At 31.8% G+C, this 16,600-nt stretch overlaps 2 protein-coding genes across 3 annotated transcripts; both read right to left on the bottom strand.

Moving 5' to 3' along the window:
• Nucleotides 1-227: 227 nt before the first annotated feature.
• On the bottom strand, nt 228-11,876 carry LOC132736310 (glycerol-3-phosphate dehydrogenase [NAD(+)], cytoplasmic-like). 2 transcript variants are annotated; one of them, XM_060723414.1, is made up of 9 exons: nt 11,640-11,876; nt 10,514-10,652; nt 9,950-10,099; nt 8,735-8,847; nt 7,800-7,920; nt 5,921-6,030; nt 5,043-5,057; nt 2,380-2,486; nt 228-1,206 (listed from the first exon to the last, which is right to left on the bottom strand). In XM_060723414.1, the coding sequence occupies exons 1-9, from the start codon at nt 11,859-11,861 to the stop codon at nt 1,107-1,109; spliced, it is 1,077 nt and encodes a 358-aa protein (XP_060579397.1). In that variant the 5' UTR covers nt 11,862-11,876; the 3' UTR covers nt 228-1,106. The 2 variants fall into 2 exon arrangements, with proteins under 2 accessions (XP_060579397.1, XP_060579398.1); XM_060723415.1 differs by lacking the exon at nt 5,043-5,057.
• A 781-nt stretch (nt 11,877-12,657) lies between these two features.
• Nucleotides 12,658-15,455, bottom strand: LOC132736309 (uncharacterized). Its single transcript, XM_060723412.1, has 4 exons — nt 14,567-15,455; nt 13,955-14,014; nt 13,326-13,509; nt 12,658-13,097 (listed from the first exon to the last, which is right to left on the bottom strand). Exons 1-4 carry the CDS (start codon nt 14,615-14,617, stop codon nt 13,066-13,068), a joined length of 327 nt encoding a protein of 108 aa, XP_060579395.1. The 5' UTR covers nt 14,618-15,455; the 3' UTR covers nt 12,658-13,065.
• Nucleotides 15,456-16,600: the final 1,145 nt, after the last annotated feature.

The following is a 16,600-nucleotide window of genomic DNA, read 5'->3' as shown; positions in this document are numbered from 1 at the left end:
GACATTGTGTTTGGATAGTGCAAAAGTGGTTGAGAAACAAAAACAAAACACCACTAATGACTATCCCAGCACTGCGTTCAAACAAATCAAGCTATTATGCATAGCCACATTAACAAAATAAAACCACTTGTCGGCTCCAAATCTAGACACTATTTCATAATGTTACTGTTAAATTGATTCATTTACAGATTTTGTTCTTTTGTATTTTGTTTTGACACATACTAGTACATGCTTTCCTATTAACTTATGCATATAAATAGATGTCCAGATAAAAGGGAAACACACAAGTTTATGCTACAACATATAGAATATAAAATAGATAAATATAAAAACATCTTCTTAAAACATACTATTCCTATTTTAATTATAAAATATATATTTACAACAGATAAGAACGTATCTTATCGCAAACTGTATACATCAATATAGTTTCCATTAATCTGAATCTGGACTAAAAAATTACACTAGAAAGTTGAAACAAAGATGTCCTTTCTTGCAAATTTTCTGAAAATGATGAACAACTACAGTAGTTTAATTCACATTTTTCTAGATAAATGCATGGAAATGTGATATTTAAACAGTAAATCACAAATTTTACATTTATGACAAAATATAGCTCTATAAATTAATAGAGATAAGGGCTTTATTTTCTTATAAATGCGTATCTTGTGATTTATAGATTAAACATCAAGTTCCTGTGATATATTATAAATTATATGAATATTTCTGTTGTATTAATTGTCTTCTCAATGCAATGCTACTTATTGCAAACTTTGAAAAACAGAAACATCTTTGTGATAGAAATGAAATATTTAACTATATTTAAATGTTGACTAAGTCAATCCAATTATCTTTTTCAAACAAAGCAAAACAAAAAATATCTCAACTATTCAAAGCATTATATTGATCCACAGCTTTAATTTTAATTGGAATTTAAGCCATGTTTGGTCTCCTTGAATATTACTTTTCAAGCTCATGCAATTTGTGAGTGAATGTATGTATAACACTGGATGTTCCTAAAAGCTTGATGGGTTTCTAATTAGTCTTTGCTTCAATGTCACTAATCTCTTTAATGTACCATTCTGTTATGTTCTATTCTGTTCTGTTCAGTCCATGTGTTCCGGATGTGATCGAAGACAATCTATAAAATCACTCGGAGGAATTTCACGTTGACAGATTCTGTAGATGGCATTAAACAATGGGAAACTGAAAGTATAAATTTACAAAATGGTACACTTATTGAAACCCCATTGACAGGTTCTATACCTTCGAAATGAAAGTGTAGATTCATAAATAGGAAATTATTAAATCCTGTAGATAGAAATTTTAGATGGCATTAAATAATGAAAAACAAAAAATAGATACACAAATGGTAAAATTATTCAATGAAAAATACCAAGGCAGCAAGGCATCTGATTCTTCTTGAAGCAGCATGTCCCTAGTTTCATACTTCAATCAAAATGTATGTTCATGGAAATAGAATGTATATAAACACAATAAAATGGTAAATTCTATCATATTTGAGTTGGTATCAAACATGCAAAGCCTATCAAAGAGTTGGATTGTTTATACATTTCCTATACCCTATGTACATAGAATGTTTGAGAATTTGTACCCTCATCTGGCTATGTGAAGCTTGAAACCTTTAATGTAATTCATTAGTATTCCGCTGCCAATGTCATGCAAAGCCTATCAAAGACTTTGATTACTTATACATTTTCTATACTCTATGTACATGGAATGTTTGAGAATTTGTACCCTCATCTAAATATGTGTAGCTTGAAACCTTCAATGTAATTCATCAGTATTCTGCTGCCAATGTCCTGACTTCAGCTGCAGAGAGTGGCCCTATAAAGTAGGTAGGGAAGACGCTAGAGTGTGTGGCGCCCTAGCACAGTGTTGGATTGAAAGGCAGGCCATTTGCAGCATAACAGTACTTTTCAGGGCTACCTCCTTTTCATATTGTCTTGGGTAACCTCATTGACCGCCATGCAGTGACCTACTTTTGGCTCAAAATTCATAACTTTGGCTAATACTCCCTGGAAATTGCATGGAGATAAATTATCACCACTTCAAAATTAACTCTTTAAACAGGTGGATGCAATTTCCACTGAGTATTATCCTGTAGCTAGAGGTAATATGAAAAGCAGGAGAAAGCCTCACACACCCTTCCTCATTGTCTCTACCTTCTTTGTACGGCCACTACCCTCGGCTTTCGTCAGGTCATCGGCAGCTGGTCTGCAGAGCACAAGTTTCAGTTATCTTTTTTGCCATCTCCAATATCTTCAAATCTTCTGTCAAGAGAAGTTTTGTTGGCTTTACATATCTAAATACTTATTTGTAGTTACATAAGTCAAATCATATAGGGCAATAACTTACTCATCGACTATACCCCTTTCTTTAAGAACTTCGTGAATCTCTTGAGCCACCAAAGGTCCTTGGAAACTCTGTCCTCTCAGTATTTCTTTCTCTAAATCTTTAATAGTCTGTAAACAGAAAACAAAACTTTTATTATCACATCTCCATTGTGGCTGATAGCGTGCCTTTACGGGTAGAGGTATCAGAATTGCAGCCACCATTTATCCCTGCTTAAATGTAAGAGGCAAAAATAGGTTCAAATTACTGAAGTCTACTCCAGCAGGTAGGATAATTTTGACCCATTGTGTTGCTTTAAGTTTGTTACACACAAGGTTAGCAAAAATCATCTTTTCCTGTTTAGGCACCATATGACTTAAATTGTGTTGGTGCGCCATACAACCAGTCAAAACTAACAAAACAAACATTTGATTGGGTTATGTCCCAAGGTATCACTATTTACGTGCTGGCAGTATATATAATGGTACTGGATTCAGAACCTAATTTTCTGCATTCAATATCTACACATGTCAATCACCTGAATCATTATCCAAAGGCATGAGTAACATCAGATATACTGTCTTCAGTAAAACTGTCATGGAAAAAAATACTTCTTTCTTTACTTGAAACAGACTTACAGATCCATACACCTAATGCTTTATATAGAACACAAGGTGATTATTCTAATGCAATTCTGATATCATGTTAAATCAGTTCAGTTTCTGTTTTTATTTAGCAAATCTGCATAATATCGAGCCAATTTGGCCATTTTAACAATTGCATTGTGATTAATATGGCCGATAGTGTACAAAAAAAAAAACCTGAAACAACATTATAAACCTAAACCTGGAATAAATTTAACCTATAAAATGTTGTTGTTTTTTTTTACTTGAACCTGAAATAATGTTTGAAACTGAATCTGAAATAATATTCTAAAATAAATCTGAAATAATGTTTTACAGTGAACAAACAAAACAATGAAATATATTATTAATGTTAAATGTACAAAAATTGCCTTTTTAACTGAATCAAGGCACATAGTTCTACATAATTATGGTAACTCAATTTTAAAAGCTTGTTAAAACAAACCTATCAAATATCAAATGAATGCCACATAGGACCATTTGGAATATAAAATTGTGTAGTGCTAAAAATTATACAAAACCTTTTCATTGCCTTCATTATCGTCAGATCATATAGATTGTGAAAGGCTTAATTTATCAATTATATAGAAAATCATATACGGAGAAAAAATGTTTTCAATATATAATTATGAATAGCACTTTTTGTCTACAAGGAAACTTGTTATTGTAAATGCAAAAGGATATATTTGATCAGTTTTATCAATTTAAAGATATTCAACAGAAGAATGTAAATGAATGTTTTAGTCTGTTATTGAATATGCATCTACATTGTATCTATCTTTTATAATTAAAGAATTCTATTTTATTTCATTAAGGAATGAATTCTAGTTTATTTCATTAAGGAATGAATTCTAGTTTATTTCATTAAGGAATGAATTCTAATTTATTTCATTAAGGAATGAATTCTAGTTTATTTCATTAACGAATGAATTCTAGTTTATTTCATTAAGGAATCAACTCTAGTTTTTTTCATTAAGGAATGAATTCTAGTTTATTTCATTAAGTGCACCACATATAATAATGATTTTGCAGTATATGAATCTAAAATCTTTTTGAAATGTAGTTTTTTAGTTTTCACAATGTGCTATTTAAGAATTTATGTCATTTAAACACCATCAAACCCAATACTGACTGAAATGAGAGTCTACTGAGAGAAGGGAAGTAATAAACTTTTGGGTGGAGTTAGGTTTTAAGTTAAACTATCACTGTTACAATCTAATATTCAGCTATAGTGGAGAAAGATTCTGTGCACCAGTACTAACCAAGCATCTTGGTCGAACCACCAATGAAAAAAATAACAATATAACTTGAAAATTTCTGTACTTTCTATTCACTTTAAACAGAAGGCATTAAAAAGTTTGTTTAAAATAGAAAAAGTCAAATTTAATTGGCTTAGCTCTATACTGGAGACAAAGGCTTATTGCTTTCATTTCCAGCACATCAAAAGTTAACATTTGCATTTAGATACTGAAATCTCTAATCTCAGCATTATACCAAGTCAAAATTTAACACAAGGAAAAGGACATTAACAATTTAGCAGGAAATAGTTAAAATAATTTCACAGATGAGAAAATTGTCTAAGATATTGCAACCTTCATGGTTTAAAGACTCACTATCATACCATACTACTAAGTCTTTGGGATAAAAGGTAACTTCCTTTTTTCTATTTTCTAGAATAGATGGTGGGTGTAAGTTTTTGAAAGATTAAATTTCAAACACCAAAGAGAGTAACCATTTCACATGTCAATTTCTCAGTATTAAGAATATCATATTAAATGATATGATTATATACAATTTGTTGAACTAAAAACAATTTGATAAGGGAAAGGAATGTTGATTCCAATAAATTAGCCATCATCATCAAAATTATACTTACTATGAAAAAGTGGGATTACATAAATAATTCTTCCAGCTAACCTGAGTGAAAATTTCTCGATTAAAATGTTTTTAAGATATTAAAATGGTCACTCTCTTTAATCAACCAGGTGAATATTAATCAAACTTCAAAATCAAAACATGAGTAGTGAAATACCAGAGGTTTACCCAATTCGGCCGGTCCTTTAAAAAAATTAGAATATGAAAATAAACTAAAATATATCAAACATTAAAATTTCATGTAAAAACAAGAATGTCGGTAAAAATTTTGGGAAAGAAGAGATCCCTTGGGAGCAATGAGCACTTGGGACTGCTCACTGACGTTGCTTTAACAAAACTAAAACGGTACCTTTACTATAATAAAAGAAAAGCATGAAAATCTATTTTTAACCACAGTGACTTTGACTTTAACCTAATTATCCTTAATCCCAATCTAAGGTAGATGTTTATAAAAGGTTCAAACAAATAAATATCTATGACGTCAGTCAATAAATGAAAATGTGACGGGACACAAACCAACGGTTATATGCTTCACCAAATATTTTATTGGAGTACAAAAACTGGAGTTATAAATTGTATAAATACTGAAATATTTCTTCTTTTTTTTTTCTTTTTTTTGAAAAAGTAAATTTATCAACACAAACATAGATGTTGAACAAATTTCAGGCTTCATGCACCAAGCAAATATACAAGAGCATAACACTTGGCATTTCCAATTGCATGCAATATATGGAAAGTCCCTATTAAGATATCACTTTTTTTCTTAAAACAAATACATGTAAGGTAGTGTTTTGCTAATAAAGTAAAATGTAATATTCCAACTTCTGTTTCAATATGGACATTGGTCAAAAACCAAATCTTCTTTTGCTCAAAACCATAAGTTAATTTGTTTATTGTAATGAAAAATACTACTAAATGTTGAACATCTAATTATTTCCAAAATACCAAACAGTTCATAATTGTCATACCACATACAAAAGGTAGAATACACAAGTCATGCAATTATATATTATTTTTCAAATAACAACATCAAGAGAAATTTATACCTTGTCAGATTTGATAACAAGTTCACCCAACATTCGGTTTCGTCCACCATGACAAGTGGCGACCAGATCTGCAACTCCACAACTCTCAAAAAATGTTACTTCCTGACTACCTGTAATGTAGGTAAGGTATGATAAACAAGAGCTGTCTGCCAAACAACACCCGTGACTTATTCTCACTGCTTCATAGTATAACCAGAACTACATGTACACCAAACTTAAACCAAAAAGCTAAACCAGAATTTTTTTAAAGGGACTCCACTGAGGATTTTTGACATGGCAGGCCTAGAAATAATTTTTTCGAGATTAATGTTTCATTTGATGTAGGTCTATACCAATAACTTGTGTGCAAAATTTCAAACTGTTTATTCACTCAAATCAGGCTAAGAAGGATACAAATACCGCTTTTCAAGACATTTCTAAGTATATTTCAAATAATTTCTTTTAAGTGCCCCAGCTGATATATGTACGAAATTAAAATTTTATGTTTCTATGATTTTGGACCTCAGTGGTGTTCCTTTAAGTTCATAAAGAGGTATCATCATTATCTTAAAGACAAATGTGAATTTTCAACTACTAATAAGATACTAGTATGAGTCTGTATGCAAAACATAAGAAACTAGAAATGTGTCCATAGGACACGGATGCCCCCACACGCCACTGTTCTGTCAATCTTATGACTCTAGGTCAAATATTTTTTGGACAAAAAATCAACAAAGGGCCATAATTCTGTTAAATTTGGTCGCAGCAAAAATTCTTTCCTTTACTAACATCTACACATTAAGGTTGTTCATCCCTGGAAGTTTAAGCAAAATCTGCCATCTGGTTTAAGAGGAGTTACGTTCACAAAATTTCTACAAAGTATATAATGAAAAAATCAACAAAGGGCCATAATTCTGTTAAATTTGGTTGCAGCAAAAATTCCTTCCTTTACTGCCATCTACACATAAAGGTTGTTCATCCCTATAAGTTTAAGCAAAATCTGCCATCCGGTTTAAGAAGAGTTGCATTCACAAAATTTCTACATAGTATATAATGAAAAAATCAATAAAGGGCCATAATTCTGTTAAATTTGGTCACAGCAAAAATTCCTTCCTTTACTACCATCTACAACTTAAGGTTGTTCATCCCTGTAAGTTTAAGCAAAATCTGCCATCCGGTTTAAGAGGAGTTGCGTTCACAAAATTTCTACATAGTATATTGTGAAAAAATCAACAAAGGGCCATAATTCTGTTAAATTTGGTCGCAGCAAAAATTCCTTCTTTTACTACCATCTACACATTAAGGTTGTTCATCCCTGTAAGTTTAAGCAAAATCTGCCAACCGGTTTAAGAGGAGTTGCGTTCACAAAATTTCTACATAGTATCTAGTGAAAAAATCAACAAAGGGCCATAATTCTGTTAAATTTGGTCGCAGCGAAAATTCCTTCCTTTACTACCATCTACACATTAAGGTTGTTCATCCCTGTAAGTTTAAGCAAAATCTGCCATCCGGTTTAAGAGGAGTTGCGTTCACAAGATTTTGGGACGTACGGACGGACGGACTGACTGACTGACGGATTGACGGACGGACGGACAAGTGCAACGCTATATGCTCCCACATTGTGGGGGCATAACAAACAATTTTGTCTAAGTTATTAAAGAGGTAAAATTTCCAAGCTAGAGTTATGTAAATGATTTGCAAGACATGAGAATTGTCAAAGAAATATCTTCAGATTTTAATGACAAAAGAATTTGCATGCAAAACCTCAAACTTACCGAAAGGTCAATGCAAATGCTGCTGGGGTGAGAAGGATAGCCCTACATTTGTTTGAAAAGTTCAGCTACTTTTTGTTAAATTTCATCCATCTTAACTTTTTAAAAAATATTAGTTTTTAGTGTACCTTTTATAAACATTTCTCCGAATTTGACCATTTCCATGAGACCAAGTCGTATCACTGCTGCCTTGGTATTATGTCCGAGCCCCATACCGTCTACAATACCAGCCCCTATACCAACCACATTCTGTAAGTAAATTTTCATAAGGTACATGTAATGATTTGTTTACCAAAAATAATGAAGTGGTCAATAATATTCCTTGTATTGCAATATAAACCTGAGACATGAATAATTTGTCATATTATTCAATAAAATATTGTGTGATATCTCATTGTTTGCCATCTTTTAGAAAGGTTAATTGACCTATTTAATTTATTTGTTAAGAAAAAACAAGTTTGAGTTTTAGTTATTTAGTTATTTACTTAATAGGTCAAATACAATACATTTAATGGTTGTGACACAAAAATTGTTCAATATTTTTTTACAACACAACACAACACATGTGTGTAATCTAGAAAAAAAACAGATCATTTTCCCACAGGCTAAGAAATGAATATAATTTTTCTTCTGAAAAAAAAGGCAAACATGATTTTCATAATGTTTTAATGAGAGATTTAAAACTTGTAAGATGCTTATTACCAGTATGTATGTTACGAGTAAGTAACAGCTTTCAATCACAACAAGAGCTTTGAGTATGACAGCGTGCTCAACTATTCTCAGTGCTTGATATAAAACGAGCCTGGATAATATAGAAAGTTCAAAAAGGGCCAAAATTCTGTCAAAATCATGTAAGAGTTATGGGCCTTGGACAGTGACCTCCCTTTTATGCTCTCAAGTTAGTGTGTGAAGTTTCAACTGCACACAAAAACTAACCAAAGTTAGATGCCAGCACCAAAGCAAGTACAGAACCTTTTTTATACCTTTTCTTTATAAAGTCAGGCTTAAATTTTTTCCAATTTGGACAATAATGAGCCTTTCAGAAAAAAAAATCAAAGATTACCTTTAAAGCACCACACATTTCAATAGTTTCTACATCCATACATATAGAACATCTAAAATATGGTTTCTCAAACAAATTTTTTAGTATTTCACCCTCTGCTAAATTCTTACAACCTGTAATACAGATAAAAAAACATGCAATAAAGTCTCAAATCTTTTCTTGGAACAATGGTAATATTTATTGTTTTCAATCCTCTCTTTTAATTCACTAATGAAGCCATTGCTTAATATGTTATTTCTTTAATATTTTAAAATAATGCCAAAGTTGCTGGCCGATTTTTGTTTAATTGACAACGAAATTGTTGTTGCCTTGTTTGTTTTAATTTTTAACATAATTATACCATTATTGCTGCCTTACTTTCATCACCTGATTTTTAAAGGCTTTTCAGTACCTGTTTTTTTTTCTTTATGTTACATTGTAAGCAAAGGCAATGTAATTAGTAAAATAGAAAATATCAGTTAAGGTTTACAGAAATGATGATTAAATTATGTCAAGTTTTGATACCCAGTGAAACCATTGTAGAACAGTTCAACATCTTTACAGCAACAGTATCAATTCTTCCAAAAGTAAGACTTTACAATAAAATTGTGTTAGAACAAGTGATGGACTTCTTATCCCACATGAATTATGAATCAGCAAGGAGAAACAAACTACCATCCACAGATCCCTACATAAGCCTCCTCTAACTTATTCAAACCATCAGATAAGTGGATTACAAAAAAAAATTTCCACAATGTACTTGTTTACAAAAGTACACATGGAGATCTATCAATCAGACTCAATTTCAGCAGTCAATTGTCACAGTAAAATTTTGCCTACACTCAGGATCTAACCAGCACCTCCTGGATTACAAATCTGATGCCCTCCCTATTGAGCTTAAGTGGATGGACTGAAATATATTTAACCTCTCTCGGCAACAATTATAATCTTTGTCACCCAATGGTGTTGCTCTACAAAGGTCATACTGTATCTTATAATATTTAAGTTAAAAAAGCACTTTCTAAAACCCTCCTTACAAGGTTAAAACAAATAAACAAATACCACAATATTCAAAAAGTCTACCTTTCTGACCTGAATATGGACTGTATGAAACACCATAATGAGTGGAAATCAAACTTGTAGCCAGGCACAAGGTGTAAAATTTTCAAGTCATAATTGGCTTAAACATGGCTTATTTTGAAATACAACAGTATGAACATAAATTGAATTCGTTACCTATAGTAGCCTCACAAAACTGTTCATCAGCGACCTCTGGGGCGAGATTAGCCCCCATCAGCACGGCACAATCTATACCTAGTATTTCTTCTATCATGTTGGAGATCATAGCAATACCTGGTTTACCATCCGGGGCTTTATCGAAACCCTACAATGACAAAGTAAACTGCTTTGAAATTATTGCAAAAGGCATTATCCTTCTAAACGTGTCGGTCACCATTTGAAAATTTAAACTAATCAATTAAATCAAAACTTTCATTGATTTAAACTGAAAAAAAGACTTTATCTCAATAATTGCTTTGAAAATATCTGTCAATTTTAGTGAGTAAAATATTTAATGGTTTGCCCAAAACAATGAATTACATTGAACAAGTAAAATTTCACTAACATTGAAACAAAAATATATAGACCTGTCTGTGTTTCATTCTGGACGAAACATTTTTACATTTTTAGGGAAAATGTTCATAATTAGTAATGACTGAATAGCAACCATCCTCCCTTCCCCCCCCCCCCCCCCCCCCCCCTGTGTGGGCATAAAAAACAAAAGAAGATAAAACATACCCTTAATTAATGACACAGCTAGAGCAGAGTCTTTGATATGTTCTTGCATGGTTTTACATGTTTGTCTAACAAACTGATGTGGCATTACAAATATCAGAATATCTGCACCTTTACACGCCTCAACAAGATCTGGCATAGCTACCTGTGTGAATTTATAAAATTTAATAAACAAAGTTTTAAATATAAATTACCACATTTTGTAGTAAAACAAACAACATGTTAATCAAAATAATATACATGCAGACTTATAAAATTTTTAAGATTTCGACGACTGATAAACAAGGTCAGCTTCAGCTTATAGACTTAACTATTTGTCAATCAGGATCAAGTTTGTTGGTCCAGATTTAAACAAGGTTTATACTCTGGTTTGTGTCTTATTATGGAAAGCAAAGTCCTGAACCAGTGTTCCTAGATTTTTTTTCTCAGTACAAATCATCTAACCTCCACAAGTAAGGACCAACTCTTCCACTTAAGTTACACCACTCAGCTGTGAAGGATATTAACGTTAATAAACCTACATCTGTATGTTACAACTTTCTCCAATTATGATTGGTATAATAAGCTAATAGTTGGGAAACAGTTTGTAAAGATTGAAATGTCTTATGAATAGTAATAGACAGTAACAATAAGTATAATTTCATTGTACACTTGTAACACTGTTAATACAAAAAGCAAGCAAAAATTTATAGAATACCAACAACCAGTCTCAAAGAGAAAATTCCAAGACTGGGTCTAGATTTTAAAGATGGCAGTAGGGAATTTCATAGCCTTAATTAAAGTTAATGAGAAGGTGGAGTTAGAGTAGTTGGTTCAAGATATTAAAGTTCAGGTTTCTAGATGGGGATAAGGCTGCTTTTGTCCACTGCAATTACTTGGTCTTTATATTTGAAGGATGAGGTAAATTAATCATGTAGCCTATGTTGTTGTAGGGATTTCCATTCTAAGATACATATACAGAAAAATTAGTGACACTGCTTGTGTTATTGTATTCTGATATGGCGCAATAGGCTGCTGACCTAATGGACTTTTTCAATTTCTCTCTGAGAAGGTTTTTGCCAGGGATGCAAGACACTAGAACAATATTAAAGTATTTTTAAATGCATAGATATATGTCCATTTTAAAACATACCACATTTTCTGGTAATTTCACCCCAGGCAGGTACTTAACATTCTCATGTTTTTCATTAACGACTTCTGTGAGTTTCCTGCCTTCAAAATTCTCTTCATACATGTACATGTTGACCCTTGTCTCAAATATGTCTGATTTCTCCACAACATTTTGTCCCACTATTTTTGCAATAGCAGATCCCCTGAAAATAACAAATGTGAAAATATAAATAAAATTAATCATGTAAAACAATTAATTCTTAAATAGTTGTTGAAACTGTCTTACAATAGAACAACTCTAGATCACTCGTCAACACATTTTTTTTCTCTATCTATCTATTTATCTTCCATTAATGTCAAATCCCTCGAGGGGATTTAGACATGACTCTTTGACTTCAGTGACAGCTATGAGATACAAGGAAATCCGGGAGCCAGTCCCTAGCTCTATTGAATAGACCCCTTCATGCCTTGGTTCTTTTACATGCCCAGTGTATAGCACTGATAAAAGCGAGGATTACCTGGATTTCTTACCAGTACACATTTAGGTAAGTGGGAAACACTGAAAGGATCTCTAGAAAAATCCCAATAGTGATACCCATGATAGAACCTGGGACCTCAGGAGTGACAGTTTGTGGTCTAACCAACTGAGCTATCGCGCCACCTTCTTAAGTTAAAGTGGTCATTATGATTTAAAATATTCTGTTTTGAATTTGAGGCTGTGTCCCTAGATTTGCCACTAAAATGCCACCCTTTTCAATGGTGGAGTATTTAGACAATTTTCCACCAATAATGCCACCAAAACGCCACCAAAACGCCACCCAAATCATGAAAATGATGAAAAATTTGAGCAGGACTGATGTTATATAATTTTCCAGTTAATTCCACCTTTTTTACACTAAATGCCACCAATGAGTGGAAAATTGGTGGAGTATTTAGACAAACTTTCACCATAATGCCACCATTATGCCACCTTAGGGTGGCAAACTCATTTTCCACTAGATGCCACTTGTTTTCACTTATTGCCACCATAATGGTGGAAAATTGGTGGAGTATTTAGACAAATTTCCACCATTATGCCACCATTGAGTGGCAAACTTATTTTCCACCAAATGCCACTTATTTCCACCTTTTGCCACCATAAGGGTGGAAAATTGGTGGAGTATTTAGACACTTTTCCACCATTTTGCCACCAGATAGTGGCAAATTCAGTTTCCACTAAATGCCACCTATTTTCACCCTTTCAGAAATTTTCCACCTTGTGGGTGGCAATAGCTGGAAACTGCTTTAAAGTCACCCTGTACCCTAAATTGGAAACAAACAAATTTTAAAAATAATCCTTTTTAATGTTTCCATATGAAATTATATATTGTCTCAAAAATAGCAAAACATTAGTCCATTTATTTTCTTCAGTTTATCTTGCTATTCCTGGACGGTTTGAGTTCAGTCCTTTAGGTTGTCGGCAACTTTTCGAGCGCACAATCTAAAACAAAAAAAATTATGAATGATTAATACAATAATTAAAAACATAAGCTTACATTTTTATATGACTATTGGATATTTCTATATTCAATTTGAGTGCATAGATATGATTAAAACACTTTAAAAAACAGCACTGCAGACGTGGAAGAATCAGACTTTTCTTATTTACTCCAAGGCAGAAAATATACGCAGAATCAAAAATGATATTTTCATTCAGTTCATTAGTTACCTTCCAAGAACTTAAGTTTTGCCTTGTCTGCACAAGAAGGTCTGGCGTCAGACTCTCTGTTCCCTTTCCTCATACCAAACAATGAGCGGCCTTTAATCTCTTCTATATTGAATAGCATTCTGAAGAGCCTTGTTGTACCTTTCTCTTTTGAGGCATATGGCTTCAGTTCTGCCATCACTTGGTCCTAAAATATGATTAACAATATCAAATAAGTAAAGACAGAAAATGATTATCAATATCTAATATGTAAAGACAGAAAATGAAACACTTTTATAAGACCTTGGTATATGTATACAACTCTAAAATTTTAAAATAAGAAAGAAATAAAGAAATACAACACATCAACACCAGTGCAGGTTGAGTAATTAATAATCTTCCAGTTTCAGTTCTTAACGAACCTTCATCAGGATAAATATTTGATAAAATTTTCAAGCTAAAATGTACAAAAACTCTAAAATTTGTAAAACAAAATGTAAATGCAAATTAAAGTGTCATAAAGAGTTTGAATTAAAGTAGGTTTGTAAATAGTGACTAATAGTTATATGTATCAAGAACTGAAAAGTGTCTTATTGGGTACTGTGACACTTTTTTCCTATTAATTCTAAAATAACTTTGAATTAACAAGATACCTTTGTAAAGCCACTGAAGATCAAATGTGTTGCTCCAGGCTGCTCCTCATTGCTTTGTGTCTGCAAAATAATAATTCTTATTTAATGCTGTTTCTGTTATGAACTGTCATTCTCCTAATAGCATGTTACTCTAGACTGTCTAGTTATGGTTATATAATTATCTACTGCACCATGAAAGCTGAATTACAACAATGAAGGAATGAAACTTAATAATAAATCAGTTACTGTTAATCTGCTCCACATGTGACACACAAGGAAAATTGTTTATAGCATGAAAGTTGTAGTAATAAGTACCTCAGGTTATCTATAGTTTGATTGATGTATTATTGTACATAATGATATTGTACTTACTGATTAATTTCTATAATTTTGTTCTCAAACTTAAAATTTCTAACATATTGTATTTAAGAAATGATGAAGATCTTCCTACATTCTTTATATTCCTACATTCTTTATATGTACATTGTACATGCAGCTTTCTTTTTAGTCAAGTTACAAACAAAACGAATATAAAACACAATTTTATACAATACCACTTCATATTTTTACTGTCAAAAAACTAAACCGTTTCTGCATAAATAACAATAATTATTGTATGTAAAAGTTGTTTACCTGAAACTTTGACTGGGAATGATTCTGCTGTTTATCTTCTTGTCTACACATTCACACTTCAGTTAAAACTTCTCATTTCTATTTACCACACTAATAAGACTTTAAATGTTTTCTTTGAGAAATCAAAAATATGCACCCTTACATTTTAAACAAAATATCTCCAGAATTGCTACAATATCAATAATTTCCTTTGTGTTTGCAAGCTTTAACTGACCTCAATTCCTTTGAATTCAAACTTTACAACGGTGTAACTGCATGGACAGTCCATTATAATTTTAAATTGTGAGGGATTTTCCAAAAACCATAGCACCCATCATTTTATTTTTTACATTCATTTGATTGTATAACTATATCTAATACCTAAAATAGATTGAGTAGAAATAAGCTTTTGAAAGATAATTTAGCATGCTATTTTAAGACAAATTCTACATAAAAACATGTATAATGTTGCCTCTCCCAAAATAATCAAATGGAACATTCTGGTCAGCATGAGTAAACTATTAACCCCCATTCATAGATTACTAGATAAGAGGGCAGTAGTTTTATCAGATCTGAGATGTATGCTGTGTTGTTAAATCTTAGAGGATGCAGTATTTTACTAGCTAGTATTTACTTATCCTGATTGTAAGAAATTTATCAGACATTATGACTTATTTACTTTTCACACATTAATTTTTACAATAGATATAAAGCCTCTGAAAGCATAGCACAAAAGATGTTAGAGACAATAATTTTAAACTCCACATATAACTAAATCTCATTTATGAGAAGTTACAATGCCAAGGAACCATAACTTTTTATTGCATGATTTGGGGTTTATTGCCATTTTTTACTTCTCTATGCTTAATTTTTGTCTTGATCATAAGCTTAAAAAGTACTGGAGATATTAATTTGAAACTTCACAGATATAGATCTTTTTGAGTAATGTGCTTTGTTTAAGAACCATAACAGTCTTTGCATACTTTTGGAGTTATTGCCCTTTGCATTTTTCACTTTAATTATTGTAAGCATTACATGAAAAGTGTTAGTACTCACCAGATATCAGTTTAAAGTAATATTGAAGAGACAATTTATTATGTCAATTAGAAGAAAAGACAAAAGTCAAACTTTATTCAAGATTGACATTAAATATCATAGAAGAAGCAACAAACTTTATGCAGAGATATGCATTTTCTGGGCATAGAAGAACATTTCAACTATTTAATTAATGTACAGATTATAACTAAAGAACAAAGTACACTTTAAAAGCCGTAATTTTATTTTACAAGCATAGAATGGAACATAAACATTTTGACTTGAAAGTCAAATTTTACATCCCTAAAGAAAAGTACTGCCATAAAAAATGGGAAGTTAAGTAACCCCATACTTTTCTAATTTTTTCCTGATCATAATTATATGTGTTTAACGCCTGGAAAAGTGATTTTACGTCCAATTTCTGTGTCTTTTCCTGCTACTTTACAGCTGGAATTATCATACCGTTACTGTGAGGCAGTGACTTTGTATCAGAATTGTGTTCATGGCATTCTAGTATGTTTAAGAAATATGAGTTTCTGATAAAATTTTCTAACTGTTCAACTTCAATAAATTATATTTTTGATAAAAAGTTCACTTGATGCTTTGGTAGAGTACAAACAATAAACAGATTTATTTCAGTTTGGAGCTTTGACTTAAATAAATCTTAAACCCTGCAATGCACAATTATTAGATTTCTCAGTTTTTTCCACCAATTTTTATACAACCCAGAAAATAGTTAAGAGTTTCCCTTTTCGACTTAAAGTTATTCACAAAATTTTCTAAGTTTTTTTTCCACTATTTTGCCACCCAGAAAATAGTTAGAGTTTCACTTTTCCACTAAAAGCCACTCATTTTCCACCTTCAAAATAAACTAAGTTTCATTTTTCACCAATTTCCACCCTTTTGCCACCATAAAAAAAGTCTATGTTCATATTTTCACTCAATGCCACCTAAATGTCACCAAAGGATAGTGGCATTTGGTGGCAATTTTGCCACTACAGTGGAAAAAGAGTGGAATTT

Source organism: Ruditapes philippinarum, unplaced genomic scaffold (assembly GCF_026571515.1).
Source record: "Ruditapes philippinarum isolate M1 unplaced genomic scaffold, ASM2657151v2 ctg1026_1_1_1_1, whole genome shotgun sequence".
NCBI lineage: Eukaryota > Metazoa > Mollusca > Bivalvia > Venerida > Veneridae > Ruditapes > Ruditapes philippinarum.
Note: the sequence above shows the minus strand (reverse complement) of the source record. Positions and strands in the feature narration are given on the sequence as shown.